This window comes from Poecile atricapillus, chromosome 1 (genome assembly GCF_030490865.1).
Source record: "Poecile atricapillus isolate bPoeAtr1 chromosome 1, bPoeAtr1.hap1, whole genome shotgun sequence".
Classification (NCBI taxonomy): domain Eukaryota; kingdom Metazoa; phylum Chordata; class Aves; order Passeriformes; family Paridae; genus Poecile; species Poecile atricapillus.
In genome coordinates, this window is record NC_081249.1 from 91,232,665 (window position 1) to 91,257,882 (window position 25,218).

General features: G+C 38.9%; 2 protein-coding genes across 2 annotated transcripts in view; both read right to left on the bottom strand.

Moving 5' to 3' along the window:
- The window catches only part of MAB21L3 (mab-21 like 3), a 35,266-nt gene extending 34,003 nt beyond the window's left edge, over positions 1 to 1,263 (bottom strand). The window contains exon 1 of the mRNA XM_058862938.1: positions 1,030 to 1,263. The gene's annotated coding sequence lies outside the window, so the exon portion shown is untranslated. The remainder of the gene's footprint in view (positions 1 to 1,029) is intronic.
- An 8-nt stretch (positions 1,264 to 1,271) lies between these two features.
- SLC22A15 (solute carrier family 22 member 15) overlaps positions 1,272 to 25,218 on the bottom strand; it is a 31,044-nt gene continuing 7,097 nt past the window's right edge. The window contains exons 2-12 of the mRNA XM_058862924.1: positions 19,316 to 19,528; positions 16,052 to 16,184; positions 14,864 to 15,028; positions 13,728 to 13,857; positions 11,798 to 12,013; positions 10,432 to 10,572; positions 9,594 to 9,679; positions 8,017 to 8,137; positions 7,080 to 7,152; positions 4,339 to 4,527; positions 1,272 to 1,364 (exon numbers count right to left, since the gene is read on the bottom strand). Coding sequence (XP_058718907.1) covers positions 1,275 to 1,364; positions 4,339 to 4,527; positions 7,080 to 7,152; positions 8,017 to 8,137; positions 9,594 to 9,679; positions 10,432 to 10,572; positions 11,798 to 12,013; positions 13,728 to 13,857; positions 14,864 to 15,028; positions 16,052 to 16,184; positions 19,316 to 19,528 — 1,557 coding nt within the window. The 3' untranslated portion in view covers positions 1,272 to 1,274. The remainder of the gene's footprint in view (positions 1,365 to 4,338; positions 4,528 to 7,079; positions 7,153 to 8,016; positions 8,138 to 9,593; positions 9,680 to 10,431; positions 10,573 to 11,797; positions 12,014 to 13,727; positions 13,858 to 14,863; positions 15,029 to 16,051; positions 16,185 to 19,315; positions 19,529 to 25,218) is intronic.

Consider the following 25,218-nt stretch of genomic DNA (forward strand, 5'->3'; position numbering starts at 1 on the left):
CATTTTTGTAGCTGGAACATTTCACATATTCACCTTCCATATTTCAGGATTCCATATCCCTCTAATGAAGGACTTACAAGAAAGTACAGTAAAAACAGGAAAGTGAAGTTGTTTTCTATAACAAGGTCAAGTAACCAAGTGCTTGAGCAAGCACTATTTAAAAAACATCAAGTAACCAAAAAGATCCAGAGAGATTTGCTTTCTTTTTAAATGAAAACCTTAGTTACACACAAGATTTTAAAATAAACACTAGCAGCTGACAATAACACCCAAAATATAATAGCACCCCACAGTTCCTCTTACCACTTCAGAGTTAAGCCTTTTCCAGAAATAAAGGCCCAGATAGGTCAGCAAAAGTAAGCTATACATTCTAACACACCACACACAGAGTATGTGATAAATATCTCACCTTTGTCACACCCAGGAAATATCCATCACAGAATTACTCCACAGAGAAGTTGCTGAGCTTCAATAGTTATGGCAAAGTGAGGACAAGGTAAAAGTAGGCAAAGCTATAAACAGCCATGCTGAGATGTGGGGAACATGTGGCAAACATATGCACAAGACAGCCCAAGAAAAAGCTTTGTGTATGAAAAGAAGGAAAAAAGTCAGTAATGTTCCTTATGTTTGCAGGCTTTGTGGCTGCTCTTTTGTGTAGTCCTTCCTCCCAGCTGTAGTCCTTCCATTATCACTAAGTTAAAGCCCAGCTCATGACTAACCAGCTGCACCTGTAACTCTGCACAGGTGTGCACACAGAGAAACCTTTTGTTCACAGCTGCCTCTCCTCTACTGAATATGCAAATGCCATTTTAACATACAATTTCAGCAATTTGTTCCCATTGGAGTGGCACACAGCACTTTCACCCTTATGGAAAAATAGAGTGGTTGTTTCCAAGTTTACCAATTTGTACCGAAACAAAATCCACCACCTTGAAAATAAAATACTAACACACGTGCACTGATGATCTGTCTAAGTCTAGGTTATCTCCTGGGCTTTTGAAATACATCATCCCACTCTTGCTGTCTCACCTGGCTTCAAATGCAGTCCATGCACTGTCATTCTGAACCACAAGAATTGGAATGGTTGCCTCTTATGGAGAGCATCAGTGATGTCATCAGTCTGAACAGTACTCAAATCCCTCTCCTAGTAAAGAAAAACACAGGCACTTGCCCAATTGCCCAACCCTGCCTGGCAAGCAAGGTCCCCAGTACTTGTCATACAGCTGGACTGACTGGGCAAGAAGAGGCATAAAATAGGCCAGCATTTCTTCTTTTCATTGCTTGATCATATGAGTCTCTTCATCAGCATCATAGAACTCCTCATCTTCACTTCCACTCCCTGTAGAGCTGTCTTTGTCTCCAGACTAGAAGCAAAAAGGAAGTTGTTCATTACACTGAAGCCACTAAATCAATCTCAACATATATGAGCATGAACCATTACACTTCTATGGAATGCAGGTAGAGAAAAAGTAAGAAAGCACAGGTCAAACCACTGTATTGAAACTTTGTAGAAGACATTATATGAATTCAGATTTAAATCCTTGATTATTCAAAGTATCTTTAAAAGACATGGGGTTGTAGTTAGGAGGGACTTTCTCTGCTCCACCAGTACACTAGAGAATAAACACAGGAGTGACTGGCTAGAGTAGCTCTGAAGTGGTAATCTACTAAACTTTCTTAAATTTAGTCTGAGGTGGAGTCTCTTTGTGCAGGGCTACTGGAAACACAGTAACTCACCACAGCTCAGAACACAAATATTACTTGTTTAGGCAAAGCTTCTCCATCCAGAATTAGTACTTTTCCTTAGGTAGCACAGACATTTTACTGTGCAAATTGAATTTAAAAGATCCCACTGCAATACTAAATGAAAGTGTTATGGAAAAGGGAAAAAACGTTACCATGCTGTATGTTCATAAGGTAAAATCCCTGTTATAGGCATACCTACTCCAGTCAGAGTACTTTCCACAACGTAATTTATACCACATACCCAAAATAAAGTCAGCTATTACAGCTAATTTTTTATTTGGCCAGTGTAGTATTTTTCCAGAGAACTGACACAAATTATTTCAGTTAAAGACTCTCCTGCTAGTACAAACTCTATCCAGTTTGATTATTTAGGATTTTTTCCCCAGTATGCTTGCATCCATCCTCTTTAAAGACCTCTGCCTGCCTAGTCATATGCTAAGAACAGTGAGAGAGAGGGTGAAAAATAGAGAAATGGAAATAGTGCTCCTGACTGACAGTACAATGCAAGCAAAATCTGTAGCTTTAGAGCTCTCTTCAGAGGAGCTTTGCTACAGCAATGTGTGTTAACTGCAAAGAAATTTCAAGCAGTTTGAGCACTACGACCTGTCAGAAGATGTAAAGGGAATCATGTTAGGCTTTTTTTTCTAGACTTCTAAAACTATTTGAGGAAAGTCAGGCTATCACTGGATGCTGTCCAACTTGAATATCACATTCATGTATGTTAACAGGAACAAAACCTCCATTCTGGGCAATCAGAACACATGTTATCTTGAAAATGGTACAAAAGGACAATGGATTCCACAGGGGGAATTCAGGGTATGCCAAATAAATTCTAAATCTTTCTCACAACAGCTTCATAAGACCTCTCATGGCCTTGTCAAATAGGGTTAATGTTTAACAGCTTTCTATTTTATCAGCACTTTCTTTGTGAGCTTTAAAATAAAATCTCTAATATGTCACAGGCATTCCAGATACAACTTCACTGAAGTTACAGGATTAGTTAAGGCCTGAACCAATGACTTGTTCATTCAAATTCAGTAATTTTAATCCATCTGGGCAAAATGGTCCTGAAGAACGTTCGGAACAACACCCCCTTTCATGGGTCCTGTTCAGGTTGGAATTTTTCAGAAGACTACAGAAGCAAAAGCAAAGAAGATTTAAACCTGAGAGGACTGAATGACATAAGCAAACCAATTTGACAGACAATACTTGTCACCTCAAAGAGTAATACTGACTGTAGCTGGTAAAAGAAGAAAATAAAAATGTGACTTCCCACCTCTAAGCTGTAACACCTGCACTGCTTACAAAATTTGCTTTCGTTGGTAAACCATCTGCACAATTAAGACGTAATAATCATGTAATTACCAAAATAGCAGGTGATGTAAGTGTGTATGATGGATTTGTGTAGTCAGCAAGATTGTGGTGCCATAACACATTATCCAGTATGGTTGAAAATGTTTATAAAATAAGCATGTAAAGTAGCTGAAGTATAAAATGAATGGTTAAAGGGCTGCCTTTTTCAGCCTTTCTTCAAGGGTGCTTTTGTCACTAAACTGTGCTGTCCTATCAAGAATTATTACAGGTAAACTTGGTAAACAAGGCAACCTATTGAAACTTCTGAGAGGAAGCAAATGTCCCCATTCTAAAAGTACGTGATTTCTGTGAAAATAAGTGTGACTACATGTGAATCTCAGAGTGCTTGACCAACAACTATTCAAATGAAAGTAATGTTTTGTTATGGGTTTCCTTTCAAGTTTTTTGACCACTTACTCTATTTCTGTAAGTCCCTCAATACTTAAAGTTTTGGGACCAGGATTGAAACTTTAAAACTTCATTCAAATTCAAACACCCACTCCCAGCTCTCTAGCTACTTCCTTCTAATCCCACTTCGTTCACAGAGAAGTAACCAAGTCAAAAAACCTCCACGTGACTGGAAGATACAGACACTGAGAGATGTGTCCAAGAGTTTAACAAAGTGATCCGAAAAACACAATTCAAGGAAAGCTCATTGAAAAACATCCTGCTGCCACATTTATTTATGCTTATACCTGGGAGTTTTGTAGTTCCAATGTTTTCAATGAATCTCATTTCCCAGAGTCAGTAGTGGGAGAGATCTCAAAGGTTAGTCTGGCTCTAACCCATTCAGAGCCTGTCTAGGACAGACCAGGTAACTGGCACTGCAGAACAGCTGGGGCAGGTGAGAAGTAGCATGCTGCCTTTGAGAGGAGCCCTTCACAAACAGACTTCTGGTTTCGTTAACATCTAAGGCTTCTCAAGCTTCAGTGTCCAGCTTTGGCTGAAGCACACTGCAGCAATCAGTCTTGGAGATTAGAGATGCACAGACATCACTTTATCCCAAAGGGAAATGTTGTAAGCTTGTGGCCTTGAAGGGATGAATTAATCCAGCTATATTTCAGCCTGCATTTCCAGAAAACATTTCAGATATGATGGTAGGGTTGCTACACTATCTTCTCCTTGGGGCCTATCCTCCACAGGCCAAGAATCACTATCCTAATCTATTTAGAGTGGCAGATTCAAGCTGACAGCTGAAATAAACACAACAGAAAAGTAGTAGGAAAAAAATGAGTATACCTGTGAGCCATCTAGGGCTTGCAGTGACATGGCTTCATCACCCAGCCTCCAGTAGGAGCACACCTGCAGGTCTGAAATAGTTTCTAGCAAAGGGCTGTTTAGGGTCTCTGGCAACAACAAGCTTAAGAGCCCAGACAACAGACCAGTTGCTCCAAACACAATGTAAGGCAGAGACCACTGTACAGATTTCTGGAAAAAACAACAGAGTTAGGTTGAGATTGGTTCCTTGCAGTTCATGTTGCATATTAAAGGACCTAGCCCTTACAACCATTCCCTCTGGCAGTGTTTGTGCTCCTGTTTAGCACAAAAATCACCAATCCTTCTAGTGTGGGTTTTTTCATTTGGTTGCTTGGGTTTTTTACCAATATTGTCAATTGTATCTTGTCAATACTATTAGAACCCCACAGATTTTATCATGCACTTTGAAAGAAACGCCTGCTGAATTTGAATTCAATTCTTGCCTCTACCATACATACTTTTTAACAAATACAACATCCCTTTGTAGTAAGGAATAGATAACCCAGAAACACAGACATGCTGCTTGGAGATCTCTTGCGATCATCTAGGCCAACCATGTACTCTAAGCACAATTATAGCCTCAATTAGCTCAGATCAATTACTACTTCACATAATCAAATATTGAAAATCTCCAAGGATGGAAATTTCCCCTCCAAGTAGATTGTTCCAAGCTGCATTAAGCCTCTGAAAAACATTATTTTCCAAGTTTCCTATCTAACCCCCAAGCCAAAACTTGTGATAAACATATGCTAACAATGTGAGATAGTGTCAAAAGCCTTACAAAAGCCTTCCCTGCTCTCCTCCCTTTCCTTATCCATATTGCCTTCCGTGATGAAATGGCTGACTATTAAATCAAGTTGGCTGAGAAGGAATTATCCTCAATAAATCCACGTTCACTGATCCAAATTGCCTTTTTTGCCTTCACGTGCTTATAAACAGGCTCTGGGAGGTCATGTCTCAATCCTCCCATACACTGAGTTAGAAGTACTCAGCCTGTAATACCCGAGTTCCACTTTCTGATACTGAAAACACACACAACAAACTAGCCTTTTTCCTCCCACAGCTACCAGTGATCCTTCACTACAATAGTGGTTTATCACCGATGATGAACACTTGCTTCACTATCACCATTCTTAAGGAAGCTTGCCCCATGTAATGGAAACCTTTCAGCTCTATGTGTTCTTGAACCTATTGCTCCTCCTACTGTTTGCTGGTCCTCTGCTTCCTCAGCTGTGCTGATAGGCAGTCAAGCTTTGCCTCTCAAGACTGAAGCACAAGCATTTCAGCTTATTCCATGTCACCCACCAATGGGATGCCCATCCCATTCAACAGGCATTTTCACTGAATTTCCTTTAGCTGACAGAATCCCTACTTATGCTCCTAGCTAGTTTTAGCTTCAACTGAGCTTTGGCATTCCTAGCATCACCTGTGACAGCCCAAGCAATGTTTATACTCCTCCTCTGATGCCTGTCCCTGTTTTCGCAGTAAAGAAGGCTTATTTAAGAGAAGGAAAGAGTTTAGCTGTTTGTTTCAAAAACTCACATTGTAGAGAGCAATTCTAAATTGAGGAAAATAACAGGCTGTGAATAAATGACCAACATTTCATTTCTTATCTCAGCAGTTAACTTGTCCTATTTTTACTATTATGAGATCTCTAGACAAAAGACACTGAAAATGCATTAAAATACTGAAAGAAATTATGAAACACAAAAATAATTCATTATTTTCTCAAATCAAGGTTCATTTGTTATTTAATCAGAGCTACTTTCATTTTCATGGAAGCCCTTCAAACATTATGATCCAGGACTTGTGTCTCATGCAGTATCAAATCTCTGGCAGACACAATATAATGGATGCCACAAGTGCTACATAAAAGCTGCCTGTTAAATCTACCTGGTAGACTGGCAGCAGTTTTGGCTTTGCCTGTTGTTCCCCAGAGGTGCTCATGCTCTCACCTGCCCAGTGCTTTGTTCTGCAGATTAAAAGGCTCCCTATGCTCACCTGCCCTTTTGCTAACTTTCTGCCTCACATGTAAAATGGCAAATGGCAGAGAGGAAAATTACCTGAGATGAAATCTGTCACATTAAAGGAATTGTCACTGGGCCTCAGCAAACAGCTGGGAAAAACTGGCACGCTTTTTATCTGTATACACATAACACTCTAAGTGCAGAACCTAATGGTATCATCCCCATGGTTTTTTGTTCAGAATCTTCATTTGCCTTGCTGGTGGATCAGATTTCCACATCACCTTCATTTACTGGAAGATGAACTGCTTCGCTGATAATTATAACCCATGGATATTTAATGAAGTGACTGACAGTAAAATGAATTTTTTCTCAAAAATATAAGTTATTGAACCCAGATACTTAATTTTGATGCAGTAGTTCTTTTAACCACACAAGTCTTTTGCTATTGCTTGTGCAGGGTTTAAAACTTGGTATCACTGTCTTGGCAATCTGAAATTATTATATTTTAAGGTCCAGTAGTTAGGTCCCAAAATTCTTACAGAGCTGAAACACCTTCTAAATTAAATAATGCTGAGGTTTTGTCTCATCACACAGATGATACTGCAATGCCTTTAGCCTATCATGATACTGTTAAGAGAGGCAATTTATGTATCTTAATTTACATACAAAATTTATCCCAAACATTCCCATCTCTGTAAGCCTCTGATACACCAGAGCCACAAAACAAAAATATACGTAACAGAAGTTCAGACAAACCAATGAAGGGACAAAAGGCGCAATGATTCCACCAACACGGGAAAACATGGAGCAGGCACCCATTCCAACATTCCTATGAAGAAAACCAAAAATAATTAATCTTCTGAAAAGTGTTATTGAGAAGGAAAAAGACTCATCAGTCATGACCCTGAGCACATTAACTGGCAAAGAAAAGTCAAATGTAACTGAAAGCTTCCCAAGACAGGAATGAAACATGTTTTCGTGATTAAAATGAAGCAAAAATCCCCTTTACATTCAGAATTTTTACATACACACGTAGCCAAAACAAGTGTGATTCCAGTTCATGCATCTTGCCTCTGTCTGAAACTCTGGACAAATTAATTTATTCAAATCCTACATATCACCAGATTTACCCACTCATGAAAAACACCACAGTATAGTTTCACTGGTGGCTGACCATCATGTGCACCCATATGGCAAAAGTTTCCGTCTGCTCTGTCAGCACAAGCAGGAGGTACTTTTGCCCCTAGTGAGTGAAACCTTACTGCTGCTCACACACAGCCTCCAAAGCATCAAGCTGCTTTTACAAAGCTTATTGACCAATCATCTTCAATGCTCCAGGTTAAGCATGTATGATGATAGAGTTGTCTGGTTTTATAAAGGACTCATTAAAAGAAATATCAGCAGTGCTATAGTTATCCTCATTAGCAGAAAGGGAGCTGTTAGCAGGCCAAGCAGCTAAACGTCTGTTTTACTGTTACGTAAAAATACTGTTAGTTGGAAGAGAACACTGCAAATTTGATGGAAGAGGGAGTGAGAAGGTGATAAGGGGAAAAATTTCAGAGGTAAAACTATATCTAATCATTATATGTAACTGAAAAATTAAAAACTACAGGTAATAGGAAAAAATAAGAGAAATAAAAGATGATCATGTAAGAGAAACAGAAAAATGAAGACTTAAAATTACTTGTGTTACCTGATGACTGTGGGATAAAGTTCTGATGTGTAGATGTAGACAATGTTAAAAGCAGCACTGATTGTCAGTTTTCCCAGCAAAGACAGAGAGCGACTATTCACCACTGCAAACACTCCAGTATCTGTGAGAGAAGATGTGACCCTTGTAAGGCTTTGGAGCACTCCAATACACCTCTAATCATTTCAATCACACAACAGTATGGTGTGAAAAGGAATCTAGAGAACCTAAAATCTAGAAAATCTAAAGATCTAAATTACAGTAGTATTTTTAGTCTACTACTAATTAAATACTAAATTAGTTCTATCAGAAAGTGAAGAAGAGTACAACAGATACATTTTCCAAAAGTGAGCACATTTTTTTTTTAACAAAAGTCCTATTCATTGCCATTTCTATAGTATGATAGTATTCTTCTAACATTATTACTTTGAAAGGAAGATGCTGTAAAGAATCATACCAAATGTCCCATCCAGCTCAGTTTGTCAGAACAGCCAGTGCTTATTTGCTTATCTACTTTTAACAGGCTTTTAACAGAGCTCATGCCCAGTGAACAGGTGCTTCCTTCTGGCCAGTGAGCCCTTTCACTTCCCAAGGCACTTCACCCTTGCCTGACTTGGGCAGCTCAGTACACAGCTGATTTCCTGGGGCCTTACAGTTCTGTCCTCTCTTTTCACATCTTATGTTTGGAATGATATGCAAAAAATGCTTGATGACTGCTACCAGCCAAACCGATATTTCTAAGTGTCCAGGCTCTAGCACCTGGAGTAATTCTGAAAACTTGAGTTGTACCCCTTTAAAAAAGCTTTACCTATTAGACCCACTGTCATCTAGAACAAATCCTATACTCTGTCATACATGTTTAATTTCTTGAATCACTCTTGAAGTGTTTGAAACATTCTCTCACTTTATGAAAGGTAATATTACATCCATAGATCTTATGAGCAAGGTGAATTTATATATCTGGTTTTAAAAAGAAAAATTTCTATGTAATCTGAAAATTAACGTTAGTGCATCTTTACACAAAAGATGTTTCACATTCCATAAAGTCCCCCCAATTCAGAAGTTGGTCAGAATGTTCTCTGAGCTGTAAGTTATGTGGCCACATTACTATTAACCACACTACTCTTGAACATTACAGAACAGTGTGGGGAAGACGTAAACTGCTCCACCACTCAGTTCTTCTGATCTTCTGACACTGATCTTCCACTTGGAGCAATACATCCAAGCTGCATGGGGTACTACTTACACTAACCTATCATCTAGCTACTGGAGATACCACAAGAAATATGATTCCTTTAGATTATGTCAAAAACACCAGAAAAAGGAGCAGCTGATGTAAATAGAAGTAAAGGGCAGAATTCAAAGGCAAAACTTCAAATACAAACCTTACTATCAAGTTTTCTCTAAGGTCTTACGGAGATTACTGCTTTATCTTTTATTGAGTTGGCTTCTCCGGCTTTAAAAATGGAGACTCACATATGGTATGAGCCTAATATTCCAGCAGCCATCGAATTGTTATGCTGTAGGATGCTGCTTTTACCAATTCTTACCACATACTCCAGAAACAAAAAAATACTTACCTCTCTTCTTAGGCAGAAACATGACAATAAGACAAGCCAATCCTCCCAGGAACAGAAATGCACTCAGCGTTCGCTTCCGACCAAACCTGATACGCAAAGACAACAAAGGCTTACATTCTGCATTAGGTTTGTGGGTTGCAAAGTAATGAATCCTCTGAATTCACACTGACTCTTTCATTTGCAGTTGGGAATTCTGACTATCATCTTCCACCAACGCTTCCTCTCACACCGTTTTTAAACAAGCTTCTGCTGCACACTTAACAAAATGAGCGCCAACTTTACACAGCAGCTGACAATTTCTAGGATTTAGGGCTGCTTCCCACTGTGTGTGTGACATTTGTAAACCTCCTCAGGAGACACGGAGGAGAGACTGGAAGGAAATTCTACAAAAATTGAGAGCCATTGTCCACAGCACCGTGGCTCGGGAAAAGGCTGAATATCTGCTCTGCTCACACAGTAGCTGACATAGGTCCTGCTATTGCACGAGAGCACAGGACAGCCCCAGCAGAGTGGAGGCGGGATAGCTCTGTCCCAGCAGCGAGGATGGGATCCCGGAGCAGCGGGGGAAAGGTCGCTATCTAGTGTTAGCCTGGAGGCAGTGCAGGTTCATACGAGCTACATCATCCCCACCTAAACCAGAGGGACGGCTCACCATTAGGTGAGCGACTGAAAACAAGTTAAACTGCTATTTGAAACAGGGATAAATCAATGGCACCTTCACATTGAAATGGGAAGCCCCACACATCAGATATAAGCTAGGAGATGTGATACACAGAAAACCTATCTTTGAGAAAAGTTATAAGGAAATCCTGGATGGGTTCATAAATTCCATACTTGCCATTTCTGGTTAATCAAGTAAATACAGATTGGGTACGCTGGGATTTCTATCAAGCCTGACAGGGCTAAATTGGCATAAATACTTCCACCTAAGTCACCCACATTAAGGGTGAGACCATAGTAAACCAAGCTGCACACAAACCTGCAAAAGACAGGAGAAAAAAAAAAAGTTAAATCAGAGCTGACACTTTGCCTGCTGAATCCAAGTACTGGTCTGGCACAATACACTATAAACTACATTTAGTGTTTCAGCACATGGGTCTAAAATGTTTCTCTGTAAGCGTATGTTGCCTTCTAGGCAAATAAACCATTTTGTCTCAGCAAAGACCCAATTCCTGACTTACTACTAAGTAAAACTTAAGACTACACTTATGAGCAATGTGCATAAACCAGTATAAAGTTAAAATATAATCATGGCGATATTATTTAACTTCAGAAATGTCTTTGTCCCTTTTGTTTTTATCAGGTTACACTTTCATCCACAGTTTTTCCAACTGTGTGTAAAACAGATTTCTCAAGCAGTTCAAACAACACTTCAACCTTCTTTTAATTTCTACACCCTGGTCCAGTTTTATTCATTCCTTCTCCAATTCTGTTTAACTTTTCTTTTGTAACCCTATTGTCATGTTAACCCCTGTAAATGGAGTTGTCTTTACAGAGAGGAAAGAAACTGGTCACTAATTTATCCTACAGCAAATCAGCAATTCTTATTTAAGGAACAGATCAACTATTTATTCTGCAGTAAGCACTTGGAAACGAAACAAGAAAACAGCTCAGTGCTGTATGCTGACAAAACCATTTGTTTTATTCTTAACTGACACATCTTTCCCAAATAAAAAAAAACCACGCACTTTAGGAGCTAAATTTCTGCTCGTGACTAGAGGGAGCATCATGGGCACCTGCTCCTCACTACAGCAACAGCCAGCACTTTTTCTGAAGAACTGTTGCCTAGAATATCTACTCATTAGACAAGGTAGGCAACCCACCTGCTAATGGGCTCCTTACACACAAAACAAGGAATGATCCATGTGAAGAGATACTGACAGCTCTGGGCCTAAGGGGAGGACACTGTGACTAATCTCAGCAGCCTTGTGGGTCAGAAGGGGTAGTTCTCAACTATTCTGAGACTCAAAACACAAGACAGAAATGCAGAGATAAAACACCTCAGAACTGGACTGTATAAATGGCTTTGTGCTAGAAATGCACTATGGAAAAACTGTAATAGATACTGAAATACTAGAAAGGAACCTTTTTAGGTACAGTGTCCCTAACAATCTGTAGGACAAGGCAATTCCCAGCACCATATTCTCTCAAAGACTTAAAGAGGTCACAGTAGCACAGCTGAGCCTACAAAGTATTTCCAGTACCAGGTGAACATCATGATCAAGGTGCGTCCCAGGAGAATCCTGTATCGGAACAGGTCCAGAAAGCTGCCAGCCTCTCTGGAGCTCCTCTCTGCTGGGAGCTTTAATGAAAAAGTGCATTTCTGCTTGCGGTTCCTCTTTGCAATGAGGTAGAGGGCATCTTCTGCCTCGTTCAGACGGCCCTGGGAATAGAGCCAGCGTGGGGACTCAGGAATGAATCTGAAACACACACACACACAGACACCTTTAGGGATTTTCTTCTCTATGATGATGGACCTGTCTAAAGGAATAAGGCTGAAATGCACTTCAGTAAAATAAAGACTTTCCAAACAACCCTTCAGGTATAAAATTTACTTACTGAAACAGAAACAAAGACTGCTGAAAGGAAACGTAAGCTCTACATAATTTAGATAGCAAGAAATTACAGTGAGTGTAGACATATATACACACATAGAAAGAATATTATAAGTTACAGTATGATAGATCCTGTCTTTGGAGAATTCAGAATTAAGGAGGCACACATTACTACAAGTAACACAGGATGCTTTTGTAAGACCCTCTAGTTCAATTTCTCATTTCCCACAAGACCAACTTCCACTTCCCATTTTTGAGCTTTTTTTGCCAAATTCTCTCCTGTAGACAAGAAGGCAGAAACTGTGCAAAAGTCATGCATGTGCACTGTCCCCTTGACAGGTCTGTAACCCCAACATTGTCTACTACACAAATCTTCTATTATTTTCAGGCTTCCAGAACTGATTTAAACTTTAGCCTTTTTCCAGCAGCTTTTTAAGACTTTTGCCTCAGACCAAAAATTATATTTTTCCTCTAAGTTTGAAATAACGTGATTCTGTGTATTCACTGAAAAAAAGAGCTTAGAAAGTAACATATTTTCTTCCCCAGGATAAAAAATCTGATAGTATTTTCTACATTGAGTAATTTTTAAGCAATGTGGCACAGAGGCAATGTGAAATTTGGAATTAAAAAACTCCTTTTCTTATAGGAAAGCCAGACTTCTGAGCACAGCTCTGAAGTCACAAGCATAACTCCCTTAAAAAAGTTGCACCTATCAATGTAAAAGTTAATTTTTTTTCCCCAAGGGTCCCTATCACCACAAGGTTTTGAAATATCTGAAGTGTCATCTCTGCCTTTCACCTTATGAACAGCCTCAAAGACCCTCCCCTGAGTTCTGATGCTTCCTTCAAAAGGGTGTGTGGATTTTCTCAGGAGCAAAAGCTTTATTCAAAGAGTTACTGAAGTGAAATAGATGTTGGAAAGGAAAAGACCTCTAGTTTAAACAGCTGCTAATTTTGCTCTTTTAGTAACGGAGATCTGGATGTCAGAAAGCATATATGAAAAGAGGACCACATTGCATCAGAGCTTTCAGTGCTGAAATGCACAAAGCCCCTACTATCTCCAAAAAGATCACATTAGAAAAGCTTAAGGGAGCTTCCCATTTTTTCTTTTGCACATCACTCTTAAGACTGAACAGGCAAGCAATTCTGATACTGTTCCTTCTGTGTAAACACAAAAGAAGTATCATGTTATCACATAAATATGAAACCATTCCCATATCTTTTAACATGGATTTACAGTCCCTTGTAGCACACCAGTTTAGGTCATCTACATACACCAGCTAAAGAACAGGATGTGCTTCTCTCTACCATCCTAGAGACTGTTCCCGTCTACAGTAATACTGCACACAGTACAATGTAGATTTTTACAGGCTCAAATCTTGCAGCATTACTATTTGAAGAAACCAGACTGTGTGGCGTGGAGGAGGTGTACAAGTTGAGAAATACCTTATTTACACCATTTCATGCCATCCTAGAAAGGTAATTTGACTTAGTAGTTTGGGTACTTGGTTTGTTCGATTTTTTTTTTTTTTAATTTTTTTTAACATCTTTCTTTATGAAACTTGGTTTGAAAAACTTACAGAGAGAGGAGAAAGACAACTGTTCCTTCCAGATTAACCACAACAGCCAGAGTCCTCCAGGAACGAATGAAATACCCTAATAAAGCATACTGGGCAATTCCAACAGCAAAGAACAAGCCACCAATAGAACCTAAAATACAATTAAAAACAAAACAAAACATTATCACTTCTGTAAGAAATATTAGTAGATCTCAACAAATAGGATCAGACAAGAACTAACTTTTCATTAGCAAAAAATTCATTCAGCAATTCAGGCAGAACCACAGCTCTTTGACCAAAGAACACCCTGTCCTTTATTCATGCAGAGCAGAAGAATTACATCTAGTTACAAAGATCAAAAAAAGCCCCAAAAGTGCTCTTCTACATCCTCCACACCCAACAAAACCCTGTGAACAATCAAGTCTTCTAATTCCAAATTAAGTATGTGCATGTATGCAGCATAAGTATGTGCCTTTCTATGTTTAAAAATAAATACTTCAAAACATTGAAAAACTGGCAGTTTTAGGAATATGTAGTGTTCATTTGTAGCTCCCATCATTTGTAAAACACCCTATTTTGAAACCGTCTCAGCATAGCACTTCTTGGGCTTTGTAAGTCAGGCCCTGGAGCTGTAGCAGTACGGGTTACACACATTTCTGAAGGACAGGTCTAACACTAACAAAGGGTGTCTGTACCTTCTAAATTCTAAGGATGATTACTACATGGGACAACTTTTTTTAATAACATATAAGCAACAGTTTTCTCATCTTCCTATGATATAAAACCACTTCTGATTTCTTTTTAAGAACTGCCAGGAAGGAAAGAATTTATATTTAGCACATGAACATTTGGCTCTTTTTAGCAGAGTCCAACATCCTGATTAATAGAGCTCAGTTGTGGCAAACCTTGGATAAGTATTTAGCTGGTAACATTCATGGAAGATGTTTCAGCTGGATCTTTGTCAACTTGAGTGATGCAGAGATCTGAATGGCCTCAAGTCATCTATCCTGCTTGTCCAAGGTTGATATAAAACAAGCAGAGTTCAAAGACTGTGATCACAGATATGCTCAAGTGACGCTAAATCTGCAACTGCTTTGTGTGCCTCAAGTGACATGTGAGATTGAAACCTATGAATTCTGACAATAAAGGCAGTTTACCTGCTAATGCCCAGTAGGCTGTACCCACACACTCATTCAGTAGAACAAAGGCTACCAGTGACATCCCACCATTCATCATCCCTACCAAGAATCTGGAAACGGCAAAGAATTCATACGAGGGTGAGAATCCATTCGCAATGGCAAATACAATGTCAAGAGCAAAACCTGGAAAATAAGGCAAAAAGTTTAATTTTAGAAGGGTATCTAAAGAAACAGACACATTTACTGGAATCTTAATGCCCACTGGCATCTGTCCTAAGCCATCAGAGTCAACACCACCATCACAGGTTTGGAAAGAAACTTAAATACCTAGAGTCAATATCAAAGAGGATACGACACTGAAGGAGTGTTTTTTTGATACATACTTTGCAGTTTGAACCTTTAAATTCAGTTCAAATTCAATTCAATTGCAGACAATCTTTTTAAGACACTCAGAACCATTGTCTGACTCCTGTTAAAGACAGCTTTATGTTTATCCCTGATATAGAAGCCACAGGTTAAATATATGACCAAATATCTCTCCTCATTTTTGGAGAGCAGTGTATGGAAACCAGAGAAGAGAAACATTGCTAGGGGACAATAAATGGTGGGTCTGCATGCAGAGCAGGCCCACCTTTATGTGCTTTACACTAATGCTGTTCCTTAAAAGGAAAACAAAAAGGATAAAACATTTATTTTAACTCTGCATGCTCATCCATTGACACACAACTTTATGCATACACAAAACACGCAGTTTCAAATGTTGCTTGATCCAGGCACAGTTAGAAAGCTTATGAGCTTCAAAACCGTACAAGGATCATAAATACATAAAAATTAAATCATGCAGACAGGTGATAAAAGGTCCAACAGATTCCTAACAGGTTATACAGGTAAGAATGCTGTTACAAAACTACTAAAAATACTAATTTCAACTTGCAGAGATCCCATGAGCACAGCGTGGCACGAGTGAAAGCCTTTATGGCATGACTCACAAACCCAGAACACCTCACAGAAATTCAAATGGTGACTGAACAGTGAAATATTAATTTCTCATCTCAACTGCTACCGCACAAGTGTACTGGAATGCCAAAACAAAATCACAGCACATGATTTACAGCTGCACAACAAGCTCTCAGCAGAAACTGGGCCGTTGCCACTGATCTTCAGGGACACAACACCTTTGTGTCATTCATTTTGTCAAGGGGTTACCTGTGAGATAGACTTTCTTCCTCCCAAAGCGATCAGACAGCTGGCCAAAGGAGATGGCTCCAACAAACACACCGCTGAAGTAGAAAGAACTGGCAGCACTGACTTTGTATGATGCATTGCCAATTAAAAACCACTGGATGGAGGGGGAAGAAAAAAACAGAAACAATAAACCAGCAAAAAGGCAAATTAATCAGAATCCAAAGAGGTCACCAACACCTAATAGCTGGAGGGGATATTACATATTTTAAAGATCAAAATCTTTATATAAAATCTCCTAAGCATCATATTCAGTAAATCATGGGTCGCCACTGTTATCTCCTGAACTCATTGCAGAATACTAACAATGGCAGTTCTCTCAAATCAAATGCAGTCTTTGATTCTGAAATCAAGAATGTATTTCCCACAATACTCTAATTTTTGCAGCTTTCTCCCACTTTCCCTTTTTCTGCCTTCTTTCACATAAAGCTGTTAACCTAAGTAGACTCAGTTCTACCTACTGACATGTCACGGCAGTATGTAGAACACACATTGTGAAAAAATAGTTGTTTTATAGATTTATGTCTGAAGATACTCCTGCACATGCTCCTCTTTATGAATTGTCTTGTCCCTGAGCAATACTTTGGTAGCATTAGACAGGTCAGTCAGGTTTTCTGCACACACTCACCTTCTTTACAGTGTATTTCATCATTTCCAGTTCTTTTCAATTCCAAATACAAAGCTGATCTTGAAATGTTTGGTTCTTACAGACTTAATGTCTCAAGTTGAACCTGACAAAATTCCTTGCCCCACAGAAGTGCAGAATGAAAATATGCCATGCTCTCAATGTTCAAAAGTTATTTCCTATTGTATTCTAAAAACTCCACATCTTCTGTTCTTTTATTTTTCTATTCCTCTTGTACCTCGAGATAATGTTTCTTTTTAGTGACAACCAACTCCTCTTCCTCTGCTGCTAAGTTGGTGATTATGTCATTATCCCTGCAATAGCTCTCTAATCTTCTCCTCATAATCTTCTCTTTCTCTACCAAAATCTCATTAAATATCCTTTCTAGCAAAGCTTATATTATTTCACAGCTCAGTTATAAACTACCTCATCATGAGAGCAGAGCCATGCAATTAAACCTCACAAAGATTAGGATGCTAACAAAACATCATTCATAAGCTCCAAGAAAATAACTTGCTTACTTTCTATATCTGCTTCATTTTGAATTGTTACTTTAACCGGGAGGTGGTTACTGATAACAGTAGGAAATGCGCCCATAAAGTGCCAAGACTGACAAAATTCAACTGAAACCAACCACATGACCATAAATCAGCTTTTGAAGCTTCTGGAGACTTTAAAAACAATTCCCAGAAAAATACATTTGTAAAATAATTGCATATGAGATTAATTTTTTCCTGAAATAACATGGTCAGTTTGTTTTATAACAGCTAAAAGAATAATGCCCTAACTTTTGGTATAAAAATTAAAAAAGCTGCCAACATTAAAATTGTTGACATGAGATGCTTCCTGAATCATTCAGGGATTAAGGGATGATTTGGCTGCAAAGCAAAATTTGTTCTCAAAATTTATGTCAATGTCCAAGCCCTTTAGAGAGCTCAAGGCTTTTCTCCTCTACATAAAAACATGCTACATATATGCTTATTCACCAATCAAGCTTTTTACATCAGAATATTTTTCAGTGTAAATCTGTAATGGTTATGTTATCAGTGATGCCACCAGGTTAAGTACTGACACACCCTCTTTAAATGTAGGAAACAACTTCTTTACAACCAATCATGAAATTAGATTAATAATGAATTAGTGGTGAAATATCCTCCAGATATGTATATTCTCTCTCAAAATGTTTGTGCTTAGCACATAGCCTCCAAATATACCAAATATTCAGATAACAAAATCATAAAAACTGTATTTTATTAGAGGGAAAGAGAAGAGATAATAAGATTTTATTCAAATGGGACTCTACTGAAACATATGCTAAAGAATTAGAAAGCAGAATCTATACAAGTTGCCTTGGGGTTGGGGTTTTTTGTTTGTTTTGCTTGGGGAGTTTTTTTAGGGTTTTTTATTGCTCAAGCAGGCTTTGCTCTTTACCTGCATTTCTTATTTATGCAACCAAAATGCATGAAGATCTGTATAAAATCTATGTCATATGCTAGGTTCTACAAGCACGTCTGACTTGTCAAGTTTAAGAGAGTAAAAGACACTTGGGCAAGTTAAAAAAAAAAAAAAGAAAAGAAAAACCACAGAGAAAATTCAAAAACCTTACTGAGTTTTAAATAACGCTTAAGAAACCCACCATCCATTAAAATTTTAATTTAAATGGTATCCTAAGTACTCATATCCTCTTTATTGCCAGAATAAGGAGCAATGCCTTTTGTACACAATGGCTTGGTACTATTCCAAACCTGGTCATTTTTATTAATATACTCCTAACCAATAAACTGCTTTACAGGAGTAATGTGGATAGCATTAATACCTCTGGACAATAGCCACAAACTATCAAGTGGTACTACATTTGACTCCACAGCTCAGCTCTGCATTCAGGCCTTGTAACCAATGCACTCAGGGCTCTTGTAAAGAACAATTTGACAGTAACAGATACTGACAGACCCAGGAAGGGCAGGTGTTGCACACATCAATGCAAAGTCTGGAATCATTCCTGTAGGGACTGTGGCTAGACTATGAAAGAAATCACTTGAAAAACACAGAGGCAGTGCCAACAAAGCCAAAGCTTGTTTTGGAATAGGAAGTGAGGGAGCTGCTTTGTCCACCTGACTCCCCAGTGACCAAGTTCTTGTTCTGGAGTTGCAAAGAGTGCAGGAGCCACTTCCTCTCCACTTCCTCCAGTGCCTTCCAACTGCATGATGGATGCACTACATGCACTGGAGCTCAGCAAGGAGATGGCCAGAAAGAGCTCAGAGTCCACAAAAGGGTTTTGAGCAAATTAGTAAAATGAATGTTGTGATTCCAGCTCAAATGTGGAACCAGGCTGCAGGATGCAATATGTAACCTTCACACAGAAAAGGTGGGAAGTTTTGGAGAAGAACATTGGTCAAGATCTGCATAGCAATATAAAGCTAGCTTTTGTTGCCAGTGAAGACATGGGCACATTACCTGTGCTCTAACTGGAGGTAGCATGTTTCATTTACTACTCAAAACATGCATCAGTTATGCAAGAAAGCAGCAGTACAAGGAGACCCCCAAACCACCTCAGTAAGATTTACTAGTCACACACAAGGCTGCAGAACACATTTCAGACTTACCTCAGAGACTATGGATGTGAAGCTGTTGCCAAAGTGCACGTGCTTACGCACCTCGCTGCCATTGGCAGTCAGAAGCCATTCCCCAAAAGCTCTCTGCTCGCTCTCTGAATGGTTGCCATGGCTCTGATTAGCTGAGAGCCCTTGGAGATCCCAGTGGTAGGGAGGAGTTGCACCCACCAATGCGATGAGGATGGCTTCAGTGGCCACATAAAGCTGGCATGAAAGACAAAAAAACATCAGAGATGCTCAGCTTGAATTCAAGCAATATCTCCTCCACAGCCAGATCAAATCAGTATTAAAAATATTCCTATTTTTATATTTGCCTTCTACCACTATGAGATGTCATGTATAGCCCCTGTCTACCAAACAGCACACACTGAAGAACCACAGCTTTAACAAAGTGGCTCTTGCACTTCTTATGTGCTGGATATTTGAGAGAAAGGAAGTTCCCCTCCTGACACCTTTCCCTCAGTCAGATAACCCAAACTCCCACCCATAGCAGGTACAGATCATGGATGAAGGAAGAGTTATTAAACATACTAAGGAGGAGAAAATCCCTATTATTTAATGAAAGTATATTACTCTTATATCCTTTCCTTCCACCTTTGTTGTTCACTCCTCCAATTTGGTATTTGGACTAGATCGTCTCCTCACGGTTTCATATATAATCTTTCCCAGTTCTGACAAAATTAATTATTTGCTGGCTTTCTACCTTCTGTGGACCTGTTTTACTCTCAGAAGCGACAAACATGTGAACACACACATGCATTTTTCATATACCTACATATTTACAGATACACACAAGGTCTAAATAGTGATCAACAGCTGCTTTTGTTCAGGAAAGAATAAATAAAAATGCTGGAAACCCAGACATTTCAAGCCTGGTCTAGTGCTGGGCTGCTGCTGCTTGCTCAGAAACGCACTCATAGGTTACATTACAACTATAGCTTAAAACCCTGTGTTTTGAGACCTGTTTGAACATAGAAGTGGCACAAATTCTGCAAGAGAAGACAGATCATAAAGTCTTCAGAGAGACAAAAGGCACTGCTAGTAACAACCCCACACACTCTCCAAATAAAACTGCTTCATCTCAAGCTCTCACTTAGGAACTGTAACTCAACACAGTGGTTCCTGACAAAACAAACCAACCCCTTCCTCCATAAAAAAACCCTCATTCATGCCTCTCCATTCTTCAAACCTTACTTAGGTACCTCCTGAACCTTGCTCTGCTCCCAGCATCTTGTCCCCATGTTCTCAGGAAGAACGTACCCACAGAAAGTGCGTTCTCTTGGAAGGCTGCTTCACAAGTAATTTGCAAAAGTGGGAGAACCATAGGTACAGAAAAAGCCTGAGTACCTCTGAATTCTGATGCAAGCAACACCAGATAATACTGCTCTGATCTGTACAGCAGCTGAGAAGCTGGATTTACACCCAGATTTAAATGAGAATTATTACTAAACTAAAACACAGCTCCAAGTTATTACCTGAAAGCAATTTTTCCCATCAGCTCCTCTTTGTATTCTACATGATAAACTGCTACTTTAGTGGCAGGAGGTAGATAAATTTTTTTACAATAATTCTTTCCGTTTTCCATTAAAATTATCAAATATCAGAAGAAATCTGGAAAAATACAGTTAACTGTTATCATTTAAGCTAAAGAACATCTTCTGGATCGACAGCGATGAAAAGTAAAAGAACTCATCTGGAAAAGAGGGCAATGACTAAGATCACATTGGAAAAGAGGTTTTAAAAAGCTGAGTGGCCATGTTGCTAGGGATGTGTGGATACAGTACTCTCAAGAACAGCTTGAAATTACTGAGAAATGAGAATTACGGGTCATGATGTGTGGTGCATCCCTCTACTCTGACTCACGTAGAGAACTGTGTGTCAGGACTAAGTGATAATATCCATGCTTTTGTCTTGTGAAATAATAAACATTTTTGAAGTAGATCAAGAAATGAAATCCTCAAGGTATTTGATTTCAAGAAGGAAAACATAACACCTTTCATTTTTGCATTAGGTGAAACCAGCTACAGAAAACTGAATAGAAAAACAAGCAATTGCAGGCACATGGAGAAACACTACACGGTTTTTTCAATCAAAAAACCCCATCAGCCTTTAGAATCCTAGTAGGTGCAGCAACCAAGGATACACAAAGCTAGAAACACTTTAAACTGATTTGTGAAATCAGCAAACCATATTAAGATGGAGATGTGTTCTGATATTATCAAATAGTATTTTTCTATAGTCAAGTTCACTGAGTCACTGCTGACACAAAACTCTCTTTCCTAGCGTGCACCTGCTTTGTATTTTGTGCAAGAGGTACAGTAAGCCCTATTAATTTCATTGTGGAAGGAAAACAAAGCCCACAAAGCACCCCTCAAAATTCATTGACAATGCTGTAGGTCAGAAGCATTTTCTAGAAGTGATTTTAAAGACATGAATGATGAAGGGAACTCTAGACTTAATTACAAAATAAAGTTTTCACGTAAGTAAGAGTTGTGTTAATGAATCTGAAGATTCCTCCCTTAAGAGTTCAAAATGCTTGCACTTAACAGTAACACAGTTGCACAGACTGGTGAACAACATAAAACAGTAACAAATCAAATAGAAATATTATATAACTACTGTACAAAATGGCCACATTACATGCACTGTGGCAAATAAACCCCTTCATTTTTCATTTGTTCTATAACCCAAGTCAAGTCAAATATATGCCATTTAGTGTATAGTCCCTGTTCATAAAACATTTTAATTGACTCTATATGGATGTTAACAGCTCCCTACCAAATTCCCTGCACTGATCTGTATTAATCAAGATGAATACCAAACACAGGGGGACAAGGCACCAGCTCCCAGTCACTGATGATGAGATACTTAGCGTTCTGTTAGTTGAGGTTTCTCCTGTTTATTAATATCCTCTTCAGATTAAAATTTTATAGTCTGCCTAAATTAGAAGACTGTGGTGTAAGGGAATTTATTAAAAGGTAACGCCCTAATAGCCTGTAAACTTTCACATTCCCTGCTAAGTAGAAGGGATTTTAGTTAGCCAGTTAAAGCTATTTCACTAACAGATTTTGAAATTAACTTAAAATTAATATTAATAGAAATGCCATGTCTTGACCAGCTTTTCAGATGTTGTTTTTTGTAATAAATTACATTCAAGAAAAACACAGAATCTCTAATAAGACTAGCAGGGAAAGGGGAGAATGAATTTAAAGTTTCATCTATGTATAGTGAAAATGAACACAGGAATAATTTAAGAAACTCTTTTAGACCTCATAATTTACCATTATGAAGCACAAATGAAAAAACAAAAGCAAGACTTCAATTCTGGGAAGAGGAGCTTTGAACCTTTTTTAGTCAGCTCATCAGCAATTCCCAACTAGCCTGGTCATTCTAGACAAGTATCAGCTGAAGCACTCACTGCAGAACAAAATAATGAGTAAGACAGTAACTTCTGACCTTTTGAATACAGAAACATTAAAACTGCACCCTGAGGAAAGACAGAAATTAAGGAAGAACAATGAATGACCTTGCTCTAGTAGAAGCTTTTGATAAAGAGATGATTACAGTTCAGGATTAGAGTAATTTCTTCTGAACCCATGACAAGCAGTTGAAAAGCTGGAGGGCAACCTAATTTTTGAAAATCTGATGATGTCATCTGCTCCAAGTCATCTCCAAAGGATGATCTGGCTTTAAATTCACATTGTTTTTTCTCCACAATAACTCCTACATAGAAAAGCTCTACAGCCTCTTCTTGGTGCAAAATTATTATTTGCCGCTGACAACACATTCCTCTATGAAAGTATCCTTCCCTTCCTGGTGGCACGGTAAGAGGGAGAACACGGTGAGACAAAAGGAAAAGCTGTCATAGTTAAAGCAAAGAATCACCATGTGCAGAAGAACATGGCATCTCAGTCACTCACCAAGCCCAGGCCCATTCTGACAGGAATTACTTCCCATGCAAAATGTAACCATTGTTGGTTATTACCTGTGACTTATCAACAACAGAGCGAACACGTATTTTGAAAGAACTTAGGGTTTCTGCAGAGAAACAGAGAAAACCTACACAGTTTAGAGTTTTTAAGCCTGAAACCGCTGGCCTCCAGAATTCACAGCAGAAAGTCCAGTCTGTCTTACATAATTTCATTCTGGAAATTCTTTAACATCTACAATGAAGACAAACACTGCACAGCAGAGCCTCGCCTCCTACATTGTGGAAAATGCCCCTCCAGCTTCCCCCTCCTATTCCAAATACCCAAACATACACCTCTCAGCTCTGTTTCATGCTCAGCTTTATTTTGTGGGAAGTGGAGCAGCAGAGGATTTTTGCTTCCACTCAGCCTGGCTGCCCATGAGTCAGGTGACTGCTGTCATCCACAGACACGGGTTGCTTTACTCTTCATGGGCAAGCACTGGCGTCTGAAGAGCAAAAACCTTCCTTGGACGAGCTTTCTGCAACATCCTTGCAAGTGACTCCTGTGTACACACCTCTGTCTGACAGGGCCATGGGAACACAGCACCCTCAATCACATCACAGGTTGACCAGTCTCTGAACATGAATAATGAAGTGTTATTTTTCTGCCTTTAAAAACACAAGGCAAAAAGAAAGCTCACAGACTGATGAGTTAAAGCACCAAGGCAATACACATGAACCAAAATTACAGAAAGCACTATTAATACTACCTCTGCTTTAATAGGAATATTCAAGGAAGTCAGACCACATTAATGTGCAATCAAGTGCCACAACTCCTCAGTCAAGTACCAGCTGTGTAGTTTCACCAATATCACATCGAAAGTGCCACTCCTCTCTTCTTATGAGGAAAAGGACTTAGAAAAGAATAAAGAAGTGCTGTAAGTTCCTATTCCAGTTTATGAATATAATGCAAAGCAGCCCAGGAGTGGACCATTCCAATGGTATTACAGGGTAACATGAAAAAATGTCAGCAACTGCTGGCAAAAAAAAGCAGGAACTGTGGGCTGACAGGTATCAGGCAGGGTTTAGTCCTGCTTCCACAAGCATGATTACTCTTCTGTCTGTGTTTCGTGTTTGCCCTTGTTTCTCTCTGTACTTTCTGGCCTGTGTTGGCTATAAACCTGAGTCACAGGCAGTATTTTAAGAGATCAAAGTCCTCACCTTTGCGTGATGTTTTGGGACACTGCCAAGGAATATTGGGTGAGCATCTCAGCCTCAGAGAAGCAGTTCTGCTAAGACTGTAAGAAAAGCATACTCCTGGCTAAAGCATTTAACTTGGTAATTTACTGATTACTTCCAAAATTTTTTTTAAGTATCCAAACTAAAAGACAATGCTGACATTTGTATAAGCGACTTCCATTTATTTATTAATTTTAAGGACCTATCTGAGGGAAAGTAATTAGATCTACTTGTGTTTTGTTTATGGGATTTTTTAAAATGAAAAATGTCTTCTGTTTATTACTATTTCAGAGCAACATAATACTCCAGAACTGAAAAAATATGCTCTTCCAGTTTCATCATAGAACTTGCTAAACCATTGATTTTCAGCTTACAGCCTACAGGAATTGTGGAATTCCCCGAAATATTTCTTAAAAGTGCTCAGAAAAATAATTAAGAATTACAAAACTGTTTCAGCACTCTTCTATTTACTGTAAAAGAGCATAAGCTGTACAGGAGGAAGTCTGTCAGGGGTCTACAAACTGAAAGATATTAAAGAACTCTGGTATTTATATATTCTTAAGACACCAGTAACTAAACATCACACCACAAAGTTTTATAAGCTATACACACAACTCTCTCCATCTTTCCTTATATGAAGATCTCAAAACCTTCATCGAGCCTTCCAAGGCAAATTCTTAAGACCCTTTCACCCCGAGCCCACCACGATTAGAAAAATGACCAGGTGAACGCAAGGTTTAACTGG